At 42.7% G+C, this 23,946-nt stretch overlaps 2 protein-coding genes, 1 long non-coding RNA gene and 1 pseudogene across 3 annotated transcripts in view; 3 read left to right on the plus strand and 1 right to left on the minus strand.

The window, feature by feature from the left end:
* nots (nothepsin) overlaps nt 1-3,068 on the plus strand; it is a 4,185-nt gene extending 1,117 nt beyond the window's left edge. The window contains exons 4-9 of the mRNA XM_062527623.1: nt 665-783; nt 956-1,155; nt 1,475-1,597; nt 2,206-2,356; nt 2,467-2,565; nt 2,826-3,068. Of these exons, the coding sequence (XP_062383607.1) occupies nt 665-783; nt 956-1,155; nt 1,475-1,597; nt 2,206-2,356; nt 2,467-2,565; nt 2,826-2,990 (857 nt within the window). The 3' untranslated portion in view covers nt 2,991-3,068. The remainder of the gene's footprint in view (nt 1-664; nt 784-955; nt 1,156-1,474; nt 1,598-2,205; nt 2,357-2,466; nt 2,566-2,825) is intronic.
* Nucleotides 3,069-3,767: 699 nt separating this feature from the next.
* On the plus strand, nt 3,768-22,270 carry LOC134071107 (bestrophin-3-like). Its single transcript, XM_062527699.1, has 9 exons — nt 3,768-4,281; nt 5,097-5,191; nt 7,584-7,817; nt 10,316-10,470; nt 11,606-11,683; nt 12,658-12,810; nt 19,131-19,211; nt 19,463-19,614; nt 20,665-22,270. Exons 1-9 carry the CDS (start codon nt 4,130-4,132, stop codon nt 21,515-21,517), a joined length of 1,953 nt encoding a protein of 650 aa, XP_062383683.1. The 5' UTR covers nt 3,768-4,129; the 3' UTR covers nt 21,518-22,270.
* On the minus strand, nt 13,130-14,176 carry LOC134070889 (leukotriene B4 receptor 1-like; annotated as a pseudogene).
* On the plus strand, nt 14,532-15,889 carry LOC134071193 (uncharacterized). Its single transcript, XR_009937028.1, has 2 exons — nt 14,532-14,609; nt 15,272-15,889. It is a non-coding gene; the product is annotated as an uncharacterized LOC134071193 (long non-coding RNA).
* Nucleotides 22,271-23,946: the final 1,676 nt, after the last annotated feature.

The raw sequence follows: 23,946 nt of genomic DNA on the forward strand, positions 1-23,946 counted from the left end.
GTCTGCATGGTGCTTGATTAATACACCCATGGAAAGGGACCTGATGAAACCCGTGAATTGGTCAAAGTGTGGTAATACACTAAATAACACTATGCTGCATATCTCTAAGTTATAGTATGTCATGGCATGCTATATTGCCAGCTTATACTTCCGTAGCACAACTGCTAATCATTTAAAAAGTACATTGCTCATTAATTGACAAATGAGTAAGTAAACTGTGTCATTATGTTTATTACCAATCTGAAATGACTGAGACCTTGGTATTGTCCTGACCTTGCTGAAGTCCAAGTAATCCATGATAACTTGGTTGTCATACGTGTGGTCACATGCTACCCTGACTTTAAGCTTGGCTAATGTTTGAGAAGAGAGATAGAGTTATGTTCTGTGGTCAATGACCCCATCAGGTGCAGTAGTCATCCCCTGTTTGATTTTGAATTTGAAGGTACTGACCCTGGCCAACACAGTCATGTTGTCTCTTTCTTTCAAACATTTTGTTATTTCATCCCTTCATTAGTCTATGAGGTTTTTCTTTCTTTCTGCACATACAAAACTTGCCCTCCCTGTTTTCCATGTCACTTAAATACCTCTTGCCACACCAATATCTTCATCTTTCTGTCATTCCCTCCTTGCAACCACTGCCCTCCCTTCCTGTGTCTGTTTCCAGATAATCACGAAAAGTTCCAGGCCTTTAAGTCAAGCTCCTATATCCATGATGGGAAAGCGTTTGGCATCCATTATGGCTCTGGACGTCTGATGGGTATAATGGCAAGAGAAGTCCTAAAGGTGCTGTTCTATTGTCTCACAGACTCAATTTCTGTATCTGCTTTTAGCACATCTACACACAGTGTGTGTGTGTGTGTTAGTTTGTGTGTGTGTGTGTGTGTGTGTGTCTGTGTCTGCGTGTGCGAGTGTGTAAGTGCAGGCATGTTTATGCGATACTGCTCTGCCTCCACAGGTGGGTTCCATCACTGTGAAGAACCAAGAGTTCGGGGAGTCTGTGTTTGAGCCCGGGTTCTCCTTCGTCATGGCCAAGTTCGATGGCGTGATGGGGATGGGCTACCCAGACCTGGCCGAGGAGATGGGGGCTCCTGTGTTCGACAGCATGATGGCGCAGAATCTGGTGGAACAGCCCATATTCTCCTTCAAACTCTTCAAGTAAGCATCCTGTTACTTACTGCACACAAGATAACAGCACTGTGATATAATCATAGATGCATTTTAGAAATGATGATGATGATTATTATTATCATTTGGCTGATAATAATTTAGTGACAATGAAAAAAAAAAAAATTAAGATGATTACAACAATGATTACTTAAGAAATGTCACAGCCATATCGATAATAAGCTGATTTTCATGGTGGTATAGTTCTAAAATGACAAGAATACACTTGTTTTGTTTTATTTTGATTTAGATTTAGATTATTATTATGATCGCATCAGTTGATGATGAAAATGATTTTTGACTTCTGCAGGAGTAAGTCCTCTTCCGAGGGAGGAGAGCTTCTGATAGGGGGAGTGGACGAGTCCATGTACACAGGCCCCATTAACTGGGTGCCTCTCACTATTCACAGCTACTGGCAGATCAAGATGGACAAGTGAGTCATTCACCTTTTTTTTCACTCTCATGTCCAACATGTGGATCAAAAATATAAATAGTAGCGCCACCTTGTGGTATTGTGATGAATTTACATGACAGGAAGCTACACTGTTTAGTACACTGTGTCTGCCTCTGCAGATGGTCATCAGAAAACATAGTGGGTTTGTCTATATTGTGAACTGCTTTACTAGCTGTGGACAGCACTGGAATGTAACAAAGCACAAATACGTTCTTACTGTACTTAAATGTATTTTTCATGTACTTAACTATAAGTAGAATCAATGGTACACACTATAATATATAGTCGGATATATATAATAGCCTATAACTAGTACATTAACTTAAAACTAACTTGCCACAGCCCATACTGTTTGTTTTTATTATTAGAATATAGACATGAAGAGAGTTTGTCATTACATTTACTTTTAATACTTAAGGTACATTTAAAAACAGATACTTTTTATTTTTACTAAGGTTGGGTTGCCATTGTGGTAATTTCTACTTTTGAGTAAATATTTCCCTGGTTATTTGTACTTTCAGTGCTTCTTCCACCACTGACTGTGGATATATGCAATTATAATAATGTGTGAATTTGTACTCCCACAGAGTGAAAGTTCAGGGTGTAGATAGTTTCTGTTATGGCTCTAAACCTTGCCAGGCCATTGTGGACACAGGCACCTCCCTCATTGCTGGACCAACTAATGAAATTGTTATTCTGAACGAGCTCATTGGAGCTACACCTACCTCTATTGGAGAAGTGAGTCTGTGTGTGTGTGTGTGTGTGTGTGTGTGATCTTTAATTAATATTTGTTTATGGGGGGCTATAAATAGATATGAAACATTGATGTGTGACCCTCATATTTGCAGTACTTGGTTGACTGCCATCGTGTGTCAAGTCTGCCAGCGGTAACTTTCGTACTGAATGGCGTGGAGTACCCCATCTCTGCTGAGTCATATGTCAGACGGGTGAGCACACACACACACACACACACACACACCACTTTTCATATTTCTCACCCATCTTTATTTACCAATATAATATTACTTAATTGACAATCAGTAGGTCTATTGGGTATTATGTTAAACCGTAACGCTTACTTTGCTTGTCTTTCCCCCTACCACCTACTTAAACAACCTCACCACACACACACACACACACACACACACACACACACACACACACACACACACACACACACACACACACACACACACACACACAACAGGAGACGCTGGGTGATAGAGAAATCTGCTTTAGTGGGTTTTCAGCAGTGGATCTCCCAACTCCCATGGGACCAGGCTGGATTCTGGGAGATGTATTTCTCTCCGAGTACTACAGCATCTTTGACCGTGGTCAGAACCGCGTGGGTTTCGCCAAAGTCCGACCCTGATTCGGGGACCTGATCAGATCACTGTCACAAGAGCATCTCATTTGTGATATGTAAATAAATTGCATTACCATTAATGTTTTTCATTCAGACTTTTTGTGCCTGGGCTTGGATGTGATACTGGACATATGCAAATGAACACAACAACAACAAACACACACACACACACACACACACACACACACACACACACACACACACACACACACACACACACACACACACAAAACAACCAAACATATACATTTTGGATTATTGTAATTCAAAATGCAGCATTTAACTGATGAATGATTGTTTAATATCACAGTGAATCAATGGCAACTGTGTGGAAGAAACTGAATAGTTACGAGAAAGCAGGGGGCCCTGTTATTACCAGAGACACAAATTTCTCTCTCTCTCTCTCTCTCTCTCTCTCTCTCTCTCTCTCTCTCTCTCTCTCTCTCTCACACACACACACACACACACACACACACACACACACACACACACACACACACACACACACACACACACACACACACACACACACAGTGTCAGAGAGTTGCGCAATGTGAGGCTCTAAACAACCGCTCCTCTTAAATCAGTGTTATTTATAACACTCATAACGATTAAGCTACAAGTCTTCCGGATAAGTTCTATCAAAATAATCAGTGAGGATAGTGGTAAAAATAAGTCGGTTTAATTTGCTAGATCTGATGTCAGGGCAGTGTCAGCAAATATATGAGTATTTTTGACAGACATTCGCCCAGTTGGCACAGAGCAAGCAGCCCGCTAAATGCGGAAACCTGTGTCACCTCTTCCAGCCCGACGCACCAGTCAGACTCACTCACGAGAGGGGCGATCCCGGGTAGTAGGGTATCCACTGCACCGCGCACTACCCACCCTGGAGTCATGACAGCAGCACCTATTCTCAGGAGGCGACTACAACTTTCAACGCGATTGTCTGGTGTGCTTACAGCAAGCCTTTCCTGTGGATTCACTGCGTGTACAGCGGTGCTGAACACCTGTTCAATTTAAGCAGAGGGGCCTCATCTTTGGAGAGTTGTCATACTCAGCACGCGCCCAGTTGGAAAAGAGAACCACTGGGGCAGAAGATGTAAAACTTTGCGTTAGCGTCTGTTTGCTGCTTTTGTTGACTAAAGATGACCGTGACCTACTCCAGTAAGGTTGCCAATGCCACGTTTTTTGGCTTTCATAGACTTTTATTGCGATGGAAGGGCAGTATCTACAAATTGCTGTATCGGGAGTTCCTCGTTTTTGCACTTTTATATACCATATTAAGTATCGTATACAGGTAATTCAATATTTCTTGTTATCAGGTTGAGTTGTTTATTCATTCATTGCTGTCATTTGTGTTCAAACTAGCCTAAACTACAACTATCTAACTACACGCAATCGCTATGGTAAAGTAATCCTGATAATATTTATAGATAGAGGCACAGAACAAGTAACTGGAATGCTAGTTACCAGTTTTTTTTGCCTTGTGGTATAATGCAGTTGTACAGTATAGTAGAGCCTCTCCTGATGACCTTGACTCCAAGACTAATAATGGCCACTGACCTAAAACCAAAAGCTCCTCCAATGATAATTATTCCTATCTGATTTATGTTCTAGGAACTGTAAGAGAGACAATGGGTTTCTTTTTATTTTGTTTTTTTGTCATAAGGATGCTGCATCAATGTTGATGCAATGCATTGCTTAACTCTATTGCCTCTTTTCCAATATTGCATTATGTATGATATAATTCAAAATTTGATTGCATTACTGGATAATTTGAAGTGAATAAATGTGCAGGTCTACCCCACTGATCAACATAAAAACCTATAGAGACAATTAATAACATGCTCTACAGTCATATTCTGTCAATTAACATCTCGATTTGCGTTACAACTATTTGTTTTAAGCTTACCGCAGGTCAAGGGGGGAATTAAACCTAAGATTTTTTTTTTTTTCCCCATATGAATATAAATGGAGATGCAACAATAAAACTGAATCCGAATCAGTACAGGTGCAAAGGGATGTCCCAAATTTGCATTAAACCTTTAAAAATCATAATTTCAAAAACTGCACAACATAAGGATAAGTGTAATGCTTTGTTCATCCCCATAGGCTAGTCCTGACTGACCCACAGAAGCGGTTCTTTGAAAAGCTGTCCATATACTGTGATAAATACGCAGAGCAGATCCCAGTCACGTTTGTCCTGGGTAAGTACAACTGGATACTCTTGGAATGGGAAACATGCTCTTGGTTGACTAGCAGTCAGAGATATATAGTCCGCATTGCAGCTCAGCGTTGAGAGATCCAGGCCAGGAAGTGACACTATGACACTGAGATATCTGCAGTCGGCATCGGCAACATCAGGTCAGCTCAGGTTCATGGTAGAGGTGGGTCTCTCAACTGCAGACCCACAACTGCAGACTAGGGGAGATTTTCACCATAGACCTTTGATATAAATTATTTTGATTCTTTTCTCCTCTTGTTACATGATTGTTTGGGGAAACACACCCTTGATCTACTTTTTGATCAAATTCGGCATTACTCTGCATGTGCTCACATAAACTCTGGTGTTCGTACACAATGAGAAACAAAGCGGCTTGGACGAAAAAATGACAACCAACACATTGCTTCAGAAGCATGAAAGGGTGGAGCGTAATCTGATTTCAAACATCAACCTTAAATGCAGAATCGCGGACTGTACCTTTAAATCTCTGCTCCAGCCAGTCAGTGACAAGGTGATGCACTGTACCTCCACACACATGCTAGGCATCAGAGTAATGCTCCATAACTCCATTCTGAGCCCTTTTAAGAGAGAGAGTGATTGTAAATGATTCACACACACCTGTGAACTGAGTTATTTATGTATTTGTTTCTTAGTTAAGAATTGATTTGAATTTATTTGTTTACAACCTTGTTTCCAAGAAAGCTGGGCCACTGTGTAAAAATCATTTAAACCCTATATTTAATTGAGAATAATAGTCCAAAGACAACTTGTTGAGGAGAGAACTTTTGTTGCTTTTTGGAAAATGTATTTTCCTTTCCAAATTCGATGGCAGCAACAAGTTTCAAAAAAGTTGGGACAGGGGCATATTTACCACTGCATCGTCGCGTCACCTTTTCTTTTACCAACATGTCTGTAAATATTTGCCGGCTGAGGGGACCAGTTGCTGGAGTGTTTAGAATGAAGTGCTGCCTCATTCTTGTCCAATGTAGGATTTCAGCTGCTTAACAGTCGGGTATCTTTTCTTTTCTTTTTTTTCCGGATTTCTCCAAATGTGACAGGTCTTGATTGCAGGCATTTTAGCGTGCAGTATGCAGTTTTGCATATTTCTAAAACAGTCAAGGGCCCTCCCTGAAAAAGATCTCGATGTCTAGATGGCAGCATACGTTCCAAAACCTGTACATCGTTCAACATTTCAGAATTAATTCTGCCTTTTCAACATGTGCAAGTGTCACAGGAACTATAGCACCCCCATATCATCATTTTGAACTGTGTACTGATAACATGTTGGACGGTCCCCCTCCTCTTTAGCCTGGAGGATGCGGAGTTCATGATTTCCAAGAAGAATTTCAAATGTTGATTGGTTTCGCTCGGGCCCAGACAAAATGTCGGTATCTCTGGTCATCACGTGTAAATACTGTTTCTGGTAACATTTTGACCAGCATTTTTGGATGGAACGTCAAACTGTGACCATAGACAGAGGGTTACCTGAAGATTCCCTGAGCCTATGCAATGATGAAGTCACCACATTTGGAGAAGAAGGTGTTGCATTGTATCTCCACACACATGCCAGGCATCAGTTCTTGAACTCCATTCTGAGCCTTTTAATGAGAGAGGGTGATTGTAATTCTTTATCGGAAGTCACCACGTTTGGAGAAGAAGGTGTTGTGTGTAGGCTACGAATAACACCTGTTGTGCTGCTTTTTTAAAAATAGAATTGTCAACAGCCTGACTGAATCATGTCCGACTCAATCAATTGTCAATTCTTGCACCTGTCAAAAGTGTGTCCTTATGTTTGTTTATTCTGATATTATTATATTGTGGAAACAAATAGAGAAGTAAACGTGTGTGTGTGTGTATCTGAGAGCATGAGGGAAAGAGAGAGAGAGAGGGAGAGAGAGACAGGGAGACAGGGAGACAAAACAGATGGAGAGACTATCGCTGATGCCATTTAGTTGTGAGATAAGCCCATAAACCATATGCACTAAAACAATAAATGAGATAGCAAAATATGGATTCAAGAACAACATGATGCAGTTGGCTTGTGTCTCAGAGACCTATAATGGCTTCAATTGGTACCTGTGCATCAAATGCTCTGATGTCATTATAGCATCTCATATAATCTCAGTTTCCTGTCACCTTTCCTCTATATATCTTAGTCATCGTAACATTGTAAAGATGACACAGCATTGTGGTCATGCATCACACTTAAATAAGCAGGATGTTTGAAATGACAAGACCACTGACAATCGAAACAGCAGAAGTTAATCATCCCTTAGCAACCAGGTAGAGATTGCCTGCCTAGTCATATTATTGTGGTTCAATCAATATGTTTTGCTGCTCGGTGTGATGATCTAAGACTTCCTGCGGTTCTTCAGGGTTCTACGTAACACTGGTGGTGAACCGCTGGTGGAACCAGTTCCAGAACCTTCCGTGGCCGGACCGGCTGATGTTCCTGATCTCCAGCTGCGTGCAGGGCCGCGACGAGCACGGCCGCCTGCTGCGACGGACGCTGATGCGCTACGTCAACCTCACCTCGCTGCTCATCTTCCGCTCCGTGAGCACGGCCGTCTGCAAGCGCTTCCCCACCATCGACCACGTGGTGGAGGCAGGTGCGTAGCACAGCAACAGCTGGGAGACCCAGTCTACGCACACGTACACACACGTATTAGGGCTGTGCAACTAATCGAATTAATCGATTAATCGTGATTACGACTTCTAACAATTATGAAAATAGCCTAATCGAAATATAATGATTATTTTGCTACAATCAGTTTCATGTTTTATACGATGCTCTCTTTGTCTTGAGTTGTCATGTGCGTTATCTTTTAACATGTATTTTTTTCTGTTGGATGATATATAACATTCAATTTAAAAATGGAAAAAATGGACGATAGTTTCAAAATCACTGAGTAATCATGTTTAATAATCGTGATCTCAATATTGAACAAAATAATCGTAATCATGATTTTTGCCATAATCGAGCAGCCCTAACACGTACACACAGATCGTACACACACAGATGCACACACATACACATTCATACACATCTGCAAGGCCAGAGACAGCCATACAAACACACACACACACACACACACACACACACACACACACACACACACATATTTATGCACACAGATGCATTATGCAGGTACACATGTGTAGATAACCAGTACAAACACAAGCCAGCTGTCGTAGACAAAAGCATGACTGAGAGAGGGCACATATGCACACCCCACCATGGCAGATAAGTGTGTACATAAACATGGTAATCAGGTGTATAACAGATAGTGCAGTGTGGGGCTGCTACTAAAACTAATACCCACAAGGTGGATGTGCTCATCCGGAACAAACGCGATCGAACCACTCTGCCCCTATTAAGCAAAGTGGACAGAGCAGACGTCAGACCTGAACATGGCCAATACCGCCACTACTCTGGGGGAAAAAAAAGAAGTTGTACATGGAGCAATGGAGCCATGAAACCATGTAACAATGTGGAAGAATATAAAACGACAACACAGACACTATGCGTCCATGGTGCTTGGCTCTATGAATAAATATGCTACAGTGGCATAACTAAGTGAAGAATGCAAAGGGAAGTCTGCTCCATTTTCCATTTGATTACATGCAGGCGCTTTACAGGTAGATTCCTATCTGCCAGCTTGTGATTTTTTCCCTCTAACGCTTTGGTCAGGTCCAGTAAAAGCCTGCCCCCTCTGTACTTCCTCAATTATAGAGAGCAGCATCGACTGTAATCCACTTCCTTTGGTTGAGGTCCCAGTAATTAGTTCGTTAGATACCTATTAGCTGGGTTGATTTCAGCGCTGTTCCAGATAATGGGGTCTGTGTGTGACCGTAGTGAAGCCACACTGTCACCACATGAACTCCACTTACATGCACGCATTGTTACACACACACACACACACACACACACACACTTTGTCTCTCTCTCTTTTCTCTCTCATGCATGACTCCTCGCCTCTCTTTTTCTGCATTACCTTTATTCACGCTCAACTTCACCGAGCCAAGTCTGTCCATTTATCTCTGTCTATGTCTGACTGCATGTAACTGGAGTCTGTGATAATCTCATAGTATCACTAAGAGCCAAACAAAGGCTCCCCTCTTGCCAGCGTCCGACAATTTATGGGGCTGACCTCTGCAGCAGGCAGTAAACAGGTTCCCTGGCCTGTTCTCTCTTTCATATGTAGAATACCTAAATGGTTTTGATATACACGGAGGGGTAGAGATGACTCAAGGCCAACCCTGGTCTTCAATGGAACCGACGTCTGTAAGAGACAGAGGTGTTGTGGTCGATGGTCCAATAAATATCTTACCTCTCAGATTTATGTAACCTGAGCAGTGAATTGCATGCTTCAACTCTGATGTACTGTAGGCTACAGTGTGTGAAGCAATAGTCTCCTCATATGGGCTGTGCACTATACTACAGCTGCTTGAACTCACCTCAGTGTCTTAATGTCACTTCCACAATAACATATACTCACATTACTCCTGGCCACCAACTGACCAATTAAATGTGAGAATGACGTCGAATAAATGACTCAATCACTAGCCTATATCAGTATCAAAATGTAAAAAATGTCAAAATGTGATGATCAGCAGTAATATGACCCTAAAAGATTTTACTGTAAACAAACTAGCACCCCACCCACTGTCTTAAGAATGACCATCCTGGAGTGCACCCCTCTCAGACATACACTTGTTATTCTAGACACCAACCTTAAAGGACAACCCCGGTCTAAGAACAACCGAGGGTCTATATTTGGATGATAATGAGTGTAAACATTTGTAGGGGACCAAAACAATGTTAATCGGAGTATATGTCAATGTGCATAGGAGTATGCATTTGCAAAGCAATAGCATAGTAGTAGTCTTGTGGGCCAGCTTGGTGAATCAACGTAAATCACTACTTTAAGCCATTGGCAAGTTGTTGACTAACTGAGTTTTAAGTGAGTTGGATATGAGAAGCAGAAGCTGGGGGCAAATATGGGAACCCTCTGGGTAAAAATGTCAGAATTGTAATTATTGTAATAATTTATGAATCAAGAGCTTCAATATGTCACTTTCTGCCACTGTTTTTGTGAAATGTCAGGCTTTATGACCGCCGAGGAGAGGAAGGTGTTTGAAAATCTGAAGTCTCCGCACCTGAAATACTGGGTCCCCGTGGTGTGGTTCACAAACTTAGCCTTCAAAGCCCGCAAGGAGGGACGTATCACAGACAGTGTGGACCTCCAGCACATCCTCGCTGTAAGTGATGCGCACACACACACAGACACACAGACACACACACACACACACAGACACACACACACACACACACACTCACACACACACACACACACACACACACACACACACACACACACACACACACAGACACACACATACACACACACACACACACACACACACACACACACACACATACACACACACTAATAATATAGTTGCAGACATACATGAGACACTGATTTAGACTCACACACACACACACACACATACACACACACACACACACACACACAAAAACACGCACAAACAAACACTACATGCAATTTTCGAATGACTCCACATTGCCAATTATAAGCAAATAAGCATATTAAACTAGTACCTTATAATTACACAAATAGATGGGCACTTGTACACTATAATCCTTTGCCATCATATTTTGATATATGAGCAGTAGCCTGTTTTTATAGAAGGCTGGACAGCTGCTGACCCGTCAGTGCCCTAACCATAACCTTGAGGAAGGACGCCCTCTCGCTATCTGATACACACGCATGGAAAAAAGCTGGGTGTATCTGTCCCTTGGAAACCTTTAGGTGGTAGTAGTTAAACAGCCTTACCATAGCGATTGACAACACACAGACACATGCACAGATAAAAAAAACCTTTGCGCCATTTGGTGCAAAGGTTTGATTTTGATAACGCTATTATATGTAGGTTGCAGTGCTTAATTGTGCAGGATATGTGAGGTATTTTGCAGTTTGGATGTGTTGTTGTGTTAAGTATTTTGATAAAAACCAGTCTAGTTTGCAAAATTGTAATTTCTGGATGAGCACATCTAGTACCTCATGGGTATTAGTTTTAGTAGCAACCCCACACTGCATTATCTGTTATGCACCTGATTACCATGTAAGTGTAGTGAGAAGTCTCTAGGTTCTTACAAGGTCAGGGAGCAACCAACAGAACAAACTCTCTGCATAGCTAATTCACATGGTCATGTCAAACAGACCTGCAAGGACAGCCAATATCACGTTACAATGCCAGTGTTGCTCTTGTAAAATTATTTTGGAATATGAATAGGTTTAATGCAGTGTGCGTGTGTGGGTGTGTGTGTGTGTGTGTGTGTGTGTGTGTGTGTGTGTGTGTGTGTTTGCAGGAGATGAATAAGTTCAGGACCTGGTGCTCTACTCTGTTTGGCTATGACTGGGTGGGGATCCCACTTGTCTATACTCAGGTAAGTCAGATAACATACACATACATTCTTTCTCACCCTCTTTCTCATGCACACACACACACACACACACACACTCTAACATAAGCACACCTATAAAGTCAAGTCAGTTTATTTTATAGCACATTTAAAAGCAACAACATTGCACCAACGTGCTTTACATTAAAAATGTAACACACTTTTTAATTAAATAAATAATACTAACAATAATAAGAATAAGAAAATATTAATAGGTTAAATGAAGAAAGAACATATGAAACAACAAATAGACCTTGTAATAATATTAATGAACATAAAAAACTAAAGTAAAAGAAAATGATGAGGTGGAACAGGAACAGGATAACAGAGGTAAAAAAGGACCCCCCCCCCCCCCCCCAAAAAAAAAAGAAAACTGTCTCCAAACTCCTAATCCTTGTTCTCCCCTGCTTACTTGCATCCGGAACAAGCTGGTTTGTTTTAATTGAGGACCCTAGAGGTAGGCTGGAGGCAAACTGGCGATCATTACTGTGATACTGTAATGAACATTGTGTACTGATCATCCTGTTAATGGAAAGGGCATCCTGTGTGTTAGTTGCTTTGCCATGGTTACGCACACGTGCGCATTCACACACTCACACACACACACACACACACACAGATTTACTGTCCTTGTTTTGCATCTAAAAATGGATGGATAAAGCAGAAGCTCTAACTATTTGTGCAGCCAATTGTATTGTGTTTACAAATAAAAAAAAATTTAGATATATTTTGTCATACACCTGTTGTAACAAGACACAGATAACACTGAATACACTGAACCATTAGAGGGAGCCCTAGAGAGTTTTGGGCTGAAAAAGACCTAACTTTAATGCAGTGTTCTTCAATAGATATGTCCATGTCTTCTCAGTAGACAAATATCCATTGTTTGTGTCAACTCATTTTCTCTCTCTCTCTCTCTCTCTCTCTCTCTCTCTCTCTCTCATTCTCTTTCTCTTCAGGTTGTGACGTTAGCAGTGTACACATTCTTCGTGGCCTGTCTTATTGGTCGTCAGTTCCTCGACTCCAGCCAGGGTTACCCAGGTCATGACCTTGACCTCTACGTGCCCATCTTCACCCTGCTGCAGTTCTTCTTCTACTCCGGCTGGCTCAAGGTTTGACCTTTAAACCCCCATCAGCAAGTGTTTCTGGACCTTTTTTGAACATCTGTGGCTTTGTCTTTGTCTGATTGACTTGAATTGTGTTTTAAATGCTTGTAGCTTGGCTACATTCAAGCTTGCAAACCATACAGCCACTTCCTCATTCTGATGACATTTTCTGATAATAAATGGAACAGTCAGTAATGGACTAATGTACTACTGAGAACAGTTTTAATCTTTGTTTATTTTTTGGTCAAATAATAAGTCATTGACATTAACATTACCGGTAGGCCTATGTATTGTATGTATTATCCTAACATTGCAGTATCAGCCTTTCAGTATAATGAGCCTGTGCCTGGAACCTTAATGCTCCAATCAGAAACAGCCATACTCTAGTCTTGGCACGCTATTGGCCGGTGACGCGCCGAAAACGCCGTAGAAACGTGCAGCCTCGCCAGACTAATGTTCAGTCTTAAAAGATTGAGTTTAATATGGTGAAAACCAGACTACTGTCTGGTAGGAATCACTAGGAAATTGCTTTTCTAGACTACAGCCTCTAATCCTGTTTGAATGCCCTGGTGAGAAGCCCTAATAAAAGATAAACATCGGAAAATCAAAAATGTGTGTAGGGAGGGCAGAGGAAGGAGGGACCTATCCCCCTCTTCCCACCCGTCCGTCTGTTCCCTGATTACATATGCCATACTACCATGTAACAGGTAACGTACCTTACACTTCAGTTTGTGCTTTGCTTTGTTGAACCTTTGAATTCTCTTTGGCTTTTAAAGAATTGGAGGCCATATCAAGGAACAGTTTCACAGAGCCAGACCTCCTAAGTCCACCCTGGAAATTTCGTGCTGTAAAGGCATACAGCACAGGGTTCACTGAACTGCTGATAAAGACCAGGGTGTTTGCAATGGACTCAAAATCATCTCTGAAGTCTGGTATAGAGCTCCCTGTGGACAGGATGATAACGTCAATGACATTGAGGATGTGATGAGGAAGCCAGAAAAGGGCAAAAGCCACCACCACACTGCTGATCAGAACAGTTGACTTCTGTTTGGCGGCGGTGTGTAGCTGCTTTAGCTGTGCGGCTAGCTGACAGTAGCTGATGGCCAAAATGGAAAATGGAATCACAAAGCCAACAGAGGATTGTAGGCAGAGGCAAAACAGAGGCTGTATAATTTTTGAAAAAGCACTGAAAACCATCATCAGTCTTGTCCACGGAATGGATCAGGATCGCTGGAATTCCCAATAGGAAAGACACAAACCACATGACTCCCAAACATTTGTACAGCATATCCAAACCTTTCCAGCCAAGCATCTCCAAAGGGTAGCGGATGGCCAAGTAGCGCTGTATACTCATTATGGTGATGAGAAACATGAAGTGGGTGGAGTTATGGGGTGAAGTGACTCTTTAAAGAGTCACTTCACCGGTCACCCCATAACTCCACCCACTTCACATTTCTGAAAACGGCTTTCAAAATAGGCGAGACGTTCTGAAATTTGGAGAGGGAGTGCAGCACTGCTGCAACCAATCAACCATGGTGATTTCGTGTCAATCTGGGAATGAGTGCTGCAGACATGTGCTGTGTTCGAACTGCGTGCTAAATACTAGTCACATACTGATAATGACGTGAAGTAGCAAATAGTATGCAGTGTTTGGAAAATGTAATATTACCAGTACACAAAAGTTTCCCGGATGTTATACTGATGGGATACTGCATCCCATAATGCATAGCTTCAGAAAATTTCAGTAACAATGGCGGACAGCGAAGGGACAAGTATGGCAAAAACCGGAGATGAAGAGCACAAATGTGAGTATTAGTTGGGTGTTTTGTTATGGAATGTTTCGTGGCTTCTGTTATTGTGGAAGTTTTATTACTGTAGAGCTGTATTTGTGTATGTGCAAGTGAATAAATAGCCCAACTTAACCAAAGCTAACGTAAACTAACTGGCGCTCAATGGAAATGAATGGTAGAAACCTGTTAGCTTGCTAAGTCGCTAAATAGCATGACGATTTTCTAGCCTCTAGGTAACGTCGTCATTCACATTAACGAGAGCAATGTTTATTTATAGCCTAGTTATCGTTATGGTTATCATTCTTGGTGTGAACGGCCCTTATCTCCTAAGTATTCTGTCAGTTATAACTGACAGAACTCTATTCGTACTTTTAAAAAATAAGTTTAATTTACAAAAGTGTAATGTGAAAATCTTTGATAGCTAAGTTGCTTTGGTACTGAGAAATGAGCACCTGGTTCAAAACAGTTCCCAGTTTAAGCCTACTGCTCTTTGATAAATGATATCATAGCCGGATTTGGGTATAACCAGAGAAATGTCTAGGGCTCTGGTATAGCCTAATGATGGAAAATAAAATGGTAATGGCAGAAAATAATTTTCTCCTTACTAATATTTGATTTTAAATGAGTGTTTATAAGAAAGTGTCTAAGATGGTAAAAGATGTAACCTCTATCTCTAGGACTGGCACAACGTCATGCACAGTGGTCTTGGGAACATCGAAGGCTTCTGCAACAACCCTGTAGGAGGTGGCACTGGATAACCAATACTGAATGATGACAACCTCCAGTCTCTCCCCCAGCCTCCATCACAGTCCACTTCAAGTGTGTCCACAAGGGCATTGACAGAAGTCGTTCTTCAGATCCACATCTCCAAAGAGGAGACGGACAATAGATAGAATAGTGTTGCCATTCAGTTAGCAATATTGTCCCCTGGGGTCATTCTGAGAGAATGTGCACTTGTTGTTTTTCTTGATGTTAAAGTTCAGACATTTTAATCAATTGAAAGTATTTTGTTCAATGTTTAGTGTCATTTGTAAGGTAACTGTCATACAGTGGTCATTATGGGATTATCAATTGTCAGTGTAGCACAGTTACATTTACTTAATTTCACATTTCACTTAGTTGCAAACCCAAGTCTTGCCAATAATGACACCTTTTTGATCCATTAACCATGGTTGCATACGCCTTCATAAGAAAAGACAACTGTGGGCTACAATATTGTTAGTTTCTCTAGGCATATTGGTCTAATCACTCTGAATTCCTGCTGAAGAACGAGATTAAAGACCATCAGTATTGCAGACCTTCTTCTCCTTGCTTGTTTGTTGGCTCTCACCACAGAGAGGTAGCCTAAGACATATCAAAACGGTAGGACACACAGAAGTGCTACTCTCTCCACTGATCAACACTAGAGAAATGTTTTATGAACATTGTTGGCACTCTGATGGCAGCACAACAATAATTTTATAACACTGCACTTACCTGATTTCACAGCTTGTGCATCCTCTTAGCCTAACTCTTATAACTTTTGTATCAATTCATTGTATTCTTTTCTGTTATTTAAATTCCATTATATCCGAAATTGAGTCTGGATTAATAAGCTTAGGTGATTTTATTTATCCATAAACATATTATATATGAAACATCACACAGAGATTCTTCATGGGTAGGCTATGCTTTCTCCAGATGTCCAGACTCCAGTGTAGCCCAAAAGCTGGCTGATTTGATAACTAAACAGAACAATCCTCCTGCCATGTCAAGTCAAGTTTATTTATAGGCTATAGCCCATTTCATGCAACGTGCTTTACATAAACAAAAGCAAACTTGTGATGTTCTAAATTTCCAAGAACGCTAGAATTGAAATGCAATGATTAATGCATTTCAGCTTAACTCGTTTCCCACTGCAGTCTTATACAAATGAATGAGGTAGTTCGACTAATTGCCAATACCAGACGTTTTTCTTGCAAGTAGGTGGCGGTGCGTGCTTTAGGCTGTAGATGCATCACTGTATAAAAAGCCTATATCTGGACACAACTAGACTGGAGGAACATGCTCAGTAGGCTACTCCACATTTAGATTCGCTTCGTTTAGCAACGAACACAAAATCATTATAGCCTGAGCATGTGTCACTAACGGGATAAACGTGAAGAATTCCCCAAAATATCAGACGTAATTGCGCTCACTTTAAATTGATTAGTTTAGACAGTTTCTTCAAGTCTACCTCTAAATAGGCTACTCGGAACAGAACACATAGCCTAACTATAACATGGTATTGATTAAAATCTACGTTGAGCTCTCTAGAATGCATTGCGGCATTGCGTTAAAATGACCAACGTCACCGTAAGCTTGCTCACTTGATTTTACTAATCCATCAGCTGTTTTCCACAGGTGCATCAGATAGGCTACGCTAGCGATGGTAAAGGTCACAGACTAGTCGACCAAAAATGCTGATAAAGTTGGTATGGCTAAACGCTTTGTTGCGGTGCTGACTAAACTTATGAATAGAGTTCTGACAGTTATACAGAACACTAAGGAGAGGGTCGTTCACACCAAGAACGATAACTAATAGGCCTAATTAAGCGAACACTGGTAAATGTTAATAACGATGTTAACAAGTGCTAGAGATGCTTGATGCTTACGACTTAGCTTTCTAATATCATTCATTTCCATTGAGCGCCAGCTAGTTCATGTTAACTTTGGATAAGCTGGGCTATTTCACTTGCACATGAACACAAGTAGCCTAGGCTACTAAAACTTCCACAATAACAGAAGCCAAGAAACGTTCCATACCAAAACACCCAAACAATAATCACATTTGTATTCTTCGCCTCCGGTTTGCCATAGGCTTGTCCTTTCGCTGTCTGCCAGCGTTGTTGAATTTTTCTGAAACTGGAAATAATCGTCGCTATGCATTATGGGATGCAGTATCTGAGTAGTGAGCATCATTGGTACACTGAGGATTTTGCCACCATTAGTACAACATCCTGGGAACTTTTGCATACTGGTAAAATCTAATTTTTCACACACTGCATACTGCTCGCTAGGTTCACGTCAGTATCAGTATGCGACTAGTACTTACCACCCATTTCAAACAGTGATTTAGTACGCTGTGCTGCTGGTGACGGCTACTGCGTACTGGGGTGGGGGGCGTAGTGTGCAGTACACAGTGTATACTTGACCAGTATGCAGTATGTAGTACTTAGCAAAAAATTCCGAACACAGCCATGTTTATCACAGGTAGGCTAATCAGGGCAGCAGGTGTTGGGGCGTTTCATTCCTAATTTGTAACGACCCGGTGACGTAGTGTTGGACTAGAAGTACAGGACTTCGTCAGCATTCCAATAGCATTTTGGACCAACATGCCAAGGCATGTCTCAACCTGTAGTATGCGCAGAGAGCAATATCTCCAATACAAAATCAGACGAAATTTCACTTTTGTCGAGAAACACGATTTTTGTCAATATTAACCCTGGTAATAGTACAGTTCACCACTTATGAGTATTTTCAATCAATAAACAGCTCAAAAAACATATTTTAGGGTGCAGTGACTCTTTAATGTTAATATGAATGAGAACAATGGACACAGTTTGCGAGTTTTATTGATGCAAATGGTCATCAGTTGTTGACATGTATTTTTCAAATTATACAGCAAATCTTTATTTTAGCAGATTGAACATTATCTCACTGACCCCTGTCTATAGGTTAAAGATTTGAAATTGAGCTCAGACATTCAAAAGTGTTAAATTCATTAAATTCAGCTAGATCAAATCAAAGTTCAATTAAATAAATTAAATGAATTACATATTCAGTAGTGAAGTAGGCGTAGGCTATAATATAGTTCGACTAGATAGGGGCTCACTATGCAGTGATGGCTGACAGCCTGTGTCCGGCCATCAACAGGCCAATTGGGGACACAGTTATATGGCCCTCCATGAATGGAATTCCATGAAAACTGGACGGACAAACAAGCAGTCAGAGGGTGTCATAATGATCCTACACCTCCAATTTCGTGCCATTTTGACCATGTCAGCCAGAGATACCTGTGATTGCAACACCTAATTTTTGCCTTTTTCATTTTTATCTAGGTGTCGCTATATCAAATGAGTTGTAATGTGATGGGCTATCCTTGTGGGGCTATGCCCACCAAGTTTCATGCATCCTTGTCTTTCAACGTCCCAGGAAATCCTTGACAGAAAATTACTATTCGCTGCAAGACGGTCATGATAACTTAGGCTGGTTTTCACCATTCTAAGCTCAATCTTAAGATTGAACATTAGTCTGGGGAGGCTGCGCTTTGTTTCTACTGCAAGTTTTGTTATCGTCACGTCACCGGCCAATAGCGTGCCAGGACTAGAGTATGGCCGTTTCTGATTGGAGCCAAAGGTTCTGGCAGTAAACAGAGGATATAGATCTGCTGGTTTCCAGCCTGAGCTGCCGGGCGAAATTCAAATTCCCCGGAAGTTCAGGCAGGGTTCACCTGGCCTAATAATGACTGCATTTGCTCGTAGGAATATGTCATTAATATCTGTGACTGGCCTCTAGGTGGCAGAGCAGCTCATCAATCCTTTTGGAGAGGACGACGACGACTTTGAGGCCAACTGGTGCATTGACAGAAATCTACAGGTTGGCTTCGGTGCTTCAGTCTTCTCGATAATAGAAATAATCTTGATAATAACTCTACTTAACCTAAGCATACGTTAATCAAACTGAATGTTTTTATGTGTCTATTTGTTTGTGTGCACATTTTATGTATTCATGTGTGTGTGTGTGTGTGTGTGTGTGTGTGTGTGTGTGTGTGTGTGTGTGTGTGTGTGTGTGTGTGTGTGTGTGTGTGTGTGTGTGTGTGTATGTGTGTGTGTGTATGCACATTTTAGGTATCTCTAATGGCTGTGGATGAGATGCACATGAACCTGCCTCGCATGACTAAGGACATGTACTGGAATGAGGCTGATGTGAGGCCACCCTACACTGTGGCCTCCGCTGACTACTGCATCGCTTCCTTCCTCGGCTCCACCACAGACTTGGGGTGAGGGCACTCTCCCTCTCTCTCTCTCTCTCTCTCTCTCTCTCTCTCTCTCTCCCTCTCTCTCTCTCTCTCCCTCTCTCTTCTTCCCCCCCCCTCTCTCTCCCTCTCTCTCTCTCTCTCTACCCCTTCAATATTTGTAAAACATCCAGCGCTTAGGTTGGGTGTGTGGCTGCACGCGCAGCATGGGGCCAGAAAGATGGAGCAGCTAATAAACCTGCATGTTGAGCAAGTTGTCAAGGTATGTACTGTCATTGTCACCCAAGGACCGCGAACCGTACCTTCATAAGTTAGCATTAGCTAATGCCGATTGTTTGCCTGATCCTGAGCTGATAACAGAATGGGTAGACGATAGCAAGTGGCCAGACACTCATTAGCATGACACATATACGGCTACCTGGCTGACAAGCCCGGTGTGTGTACATGTAAAGAAGTACAGTTGTAGTTCAAGCAGGCATTTATCTTGGCGTTTCCTTGACGCTTCAGTCCATGTCACACACACACACAATTCAATGGGATAGAACATTTTCTGACCCTGACATGCGCACACCTTTTCTATGACGTGAACCTTGAAGGATACAAACTAGTCGGGAAATTACGGTACTAGTATGAGGCTTGGGGTGAGGGCACACACACACTCTCCCTCTTTCTCTCTCTTTCTCTCTCTCTCTCTCTCTCTCTCTCTCTCTCTCTCTCTCTCTGTAGCTCCACAACAGACTTGTGATGAGGTGAGGAGACGCCTACACACATACCCACAAACCAACACTCACACACATGGTTTTACCATAGACTGCCGCAGTACCAAGTAGTACCATTTTCCTCCTGATAATCAGAGTACAGTATGTCAGTATACGGGTGAAATAAAATAAAATCATAAAATCAGAGCTTGTTTAACCGACCCCCTTTTCACTGCAGTAACCACTCCAACTCATATCTAGTGTACTGTGCTGTGTGCTTGCCTGTCCTCCATCACTGCAGGCTGTCTGAGATGCTCCACTCTAACTCATATCTAGTGTACTGTGCTGTGTGCTTGGCTGTCCTCCATCACTGCAGGCTGTCTGAGATGCTCCAGGCGGAGGAGCCCCATGAGCCCCATGAGTTCCGGCGGCAGGAGACCGTGCTGGGCCGCGTCCGTCGCCTGCTGAGCGTGCAGGAGCACTCGGACCTGGCGCACCCGCGCCCCGCTTTCAAGCGCCACAGCAGCGACATCCCCAGCTTCTTCCCCTTCGTGCCGGACCACCGTGTCCACCCAGGGGGGCCGGAGGACACCCCGATGCCGCCCAAGCCCCCCCATGCTGGTCCACATGTCCTTCCCCACCCGCACCCCCACAGTCCCCACCCGTTGGATACACTGGCTACCCTACAAGAGGTCAACAGTACCCCCTCTTCCCCCGATACGGACGTCCGCCTCCCGCCCTTCACTGACGTGCCTGAGGTGGTCATCAGCGCACCCCCCTCGTCGACCGGTAACCATGACAACAGCGCAACTGCGACAACGTCGCCTTCAGCGGCTGCGCCAAAAACTTACAGCAGCATTAATGATGCTCCCCTTAGTCCAGAGCAGGCCCTGAAGCCTGAGGCTGAGGTAGAAGGCGACCCCGGCGATGAGGTCCCAGAAGCGGGCACGCCTGTCTGCTACAGCCCCACGCGCATGGGGCCCCGCAAGTTTCGCTGGACCACGCCGGCCGACCGCATGCGGAAGCGGCAGCTGTCCTTCCAGCTGTCCCGCCAGGGCTCCAGGAGCTCGCTCCACAGCCTGCCCAGCCCACGCATGCTGGGCAGGCAGAGGGGACAGCACGTCCCCTCGCCCCTGGAGAGTCCACAGCGGGAGGACGACCCTGAGGTCCCCGAGACAGACATTTTAGAGTCGCAGGACACAGACAGAGAGCAGAGGAACAACTGCTAGAACCAAGACAATAATGAGAGCCCTTACAGCCTCCATTTATCCAATGATAAAAGCAATATGTTTTAGATTAGATTAGTTTAGATTCAAGTTTATTGTCATTGTGCAGAGTACAAGTACAAAGACAACGAAAAGCAGTTTACAGGAAACCCTGGAACTTGATGACACAACGTAATGGACGTTGAAGTTTAATGTGTGTGTGCAATAGCAGGGGACTGCCAGAGCAACGAACACAAACCACAGCCCTTACCAGAGAATCAAGTGTGTTGAATCTTACTGTCAGTTGTCAGTTCAATGTTCAAACAAACAGAATGGCTGGAGTTTCTGCTCCCCAATAGCTCCCTAAGCCTTTCACATTTGAACCTTTCACATTGTTTTGTTAATTGTTCCCTTTTTAAGGGGTAGTATACACAAGATGCTGCAAATGTGCTGCTCTGTGGTTAACAGCTTTGCGGTAGTGCTTCCTGCATTTATTCTTGACATGGCACTGTCATTAAACGTATATTTAGTGCTGGTTCCATGATTGAAATCAAATTACTGACAATGGGATGCCTTACAAATGCTCTCTGATAAAATGAGCAGTCTCAGATGATCATAATGAGATACAAGTTCTCTCTATAAACTACCAAGCTTCTAGAAGCTACTGTTGACCCTGAAATAGATTTAGTTTGTACCTAGTTAATTTTGGCCATTCAACCTATGTGTAATGTTTTGTTACTTGAGTGTTATACATACAGTAAACTCTATCCACTTTGCGACCATACAATACCATTGTATTTATAGTAATTAAATATGCTACAATGCTCAGTTAAACACTTGCTGTGCTACTGTGTTTGCATTTTATTCAATAGCTGCCTGACATATACTTGACTCGTGGCTACTGCACGTTTAAGTAAATTATGGTCTTTCAGTTTCAAGGATTTTAAACTTGAGAAAGAATCGTTGAGCCCATAGCCAGATTTGCTAATCAGGAGCTTCGGGAGGATTCCTTGTGGGCCATTAACATTTTGGGGGCGGTCTGAATAATCCGGGAGATACTAGTCTGGAACACTATAGTTCACAATTATTCCAGAAGCGCATTTGTGAAGTCACACACTGATGTTGGACGAGGACACTGGCTTTCAGTCTGCGTTCTAATTCATCTCAAAGGTGTTCTGTTGGGTTGAGGTCAGGATTGTGCTGTTCTTCCACACCAAACTCTGTCATCCATGTCTTTATGGACCTCGCTTTGTGCACTGGAGCACAGTCATGTTGGAACAGGAAGGGGCCACCCCTGAGGTGGGCTTTGCCTCTTATTCCCAGTGAAAGGAACTCTGAATGCTTCAGCATTAACCTAGAGATTTTGGACAAATCCATGCTCTTGTGGGAACAGTTTGGGGATGGCCACTTCCTGTTCCAACATGGCTTTATATGACGATGGACAGATGATCAACAGTAGCGTAAATCAACCAAGTCACCAAAGAGTGCTTGGAATTCTTGTACAACAACGATGCTGCTCTGATTGGTTGTAGGTCTATCCAATTGAGTGAGGAGACATTTTTTTCCTGGTTTGGTTGAAACACACCCCATAATCACAGCCCAATGGAGCAGCTAGAATTTTGAGTATGACATGAGGCTATAGGGACTGCCAAAGCAACAAACATTAAAAGGTAATACTCTTGCCTGGCTATCTCCAGACTAAGGTCAATCTTTTGAGATTGAACATTAGTCTGGGGTAGCCTGATTACCATCGACTTTCAAAGGCTCTGCGAGACTTTAGTCTGACCAACAGCCTGTGCTAACACGGTTTCTTGCCAGCGCTGGTTGACCCGCCTCCTTTAAGTGCCTCGATTTGCTACTGGTAGATGTCAGAAAGCGGATTGCCGAGTTTAAACCAATAACAACACTCTTTCCTCTGCCTTGAACACGCCTCTACCCAGAGCCGTTGGAGCTGCTCAAAGTTGATTGGTTCTCGACCAAAGGGGGCAGTTCCGCAGATTTCGGGAACTCAGAAATCCTTCTCAATGAGCAGTTGACCAGACCAGCAGCAAAAGCCTGAAGGCGTTGCGTCACTGGGAGGGCGTGCCAGGCTAAGTCTGGGGTGTCTGCGCTGTAGTTCTACTGCACACAAGGTGTGATCAGTGGGCATAGTTAAAATGATTCGTACACTTGGATAGGCCTTCAAGCTATCATACCAATGATCCGGGTGCCCCTAGCCTAGTGGATAAGCCAGTTTGAGCCTGAACTGCAGGGTGAAATCTGATTGTCGGCAGATTGGGCTGGCCTTACCCAGTCTAGTAGCCTAATATCACAAGATGCTGCAAATGTGCTGCTCTAAGATTAACAGCGTTGCAGTGCTTCCTGCATTTATTCTTGATATGGCACAGTAATTATACATAATATTTAGTGCTCTCCATGATTGAAATCAGAGGACTGATATGGGACAGTCTCAG

Source organism: Sardina pilchardus, chromosome 23 (assembly GCF_963854185.1).
Source record: "Sardina pilchardus chromosome 23, fSarPil1.1, whole genome shotgun sequence".
NCBI classification, from domain to species: Eukaryota; Metazoa; Chordata; class Actinopteri; order Clupeiformes; family Clupeidae; genus Sardina; species Sardina pilchardus.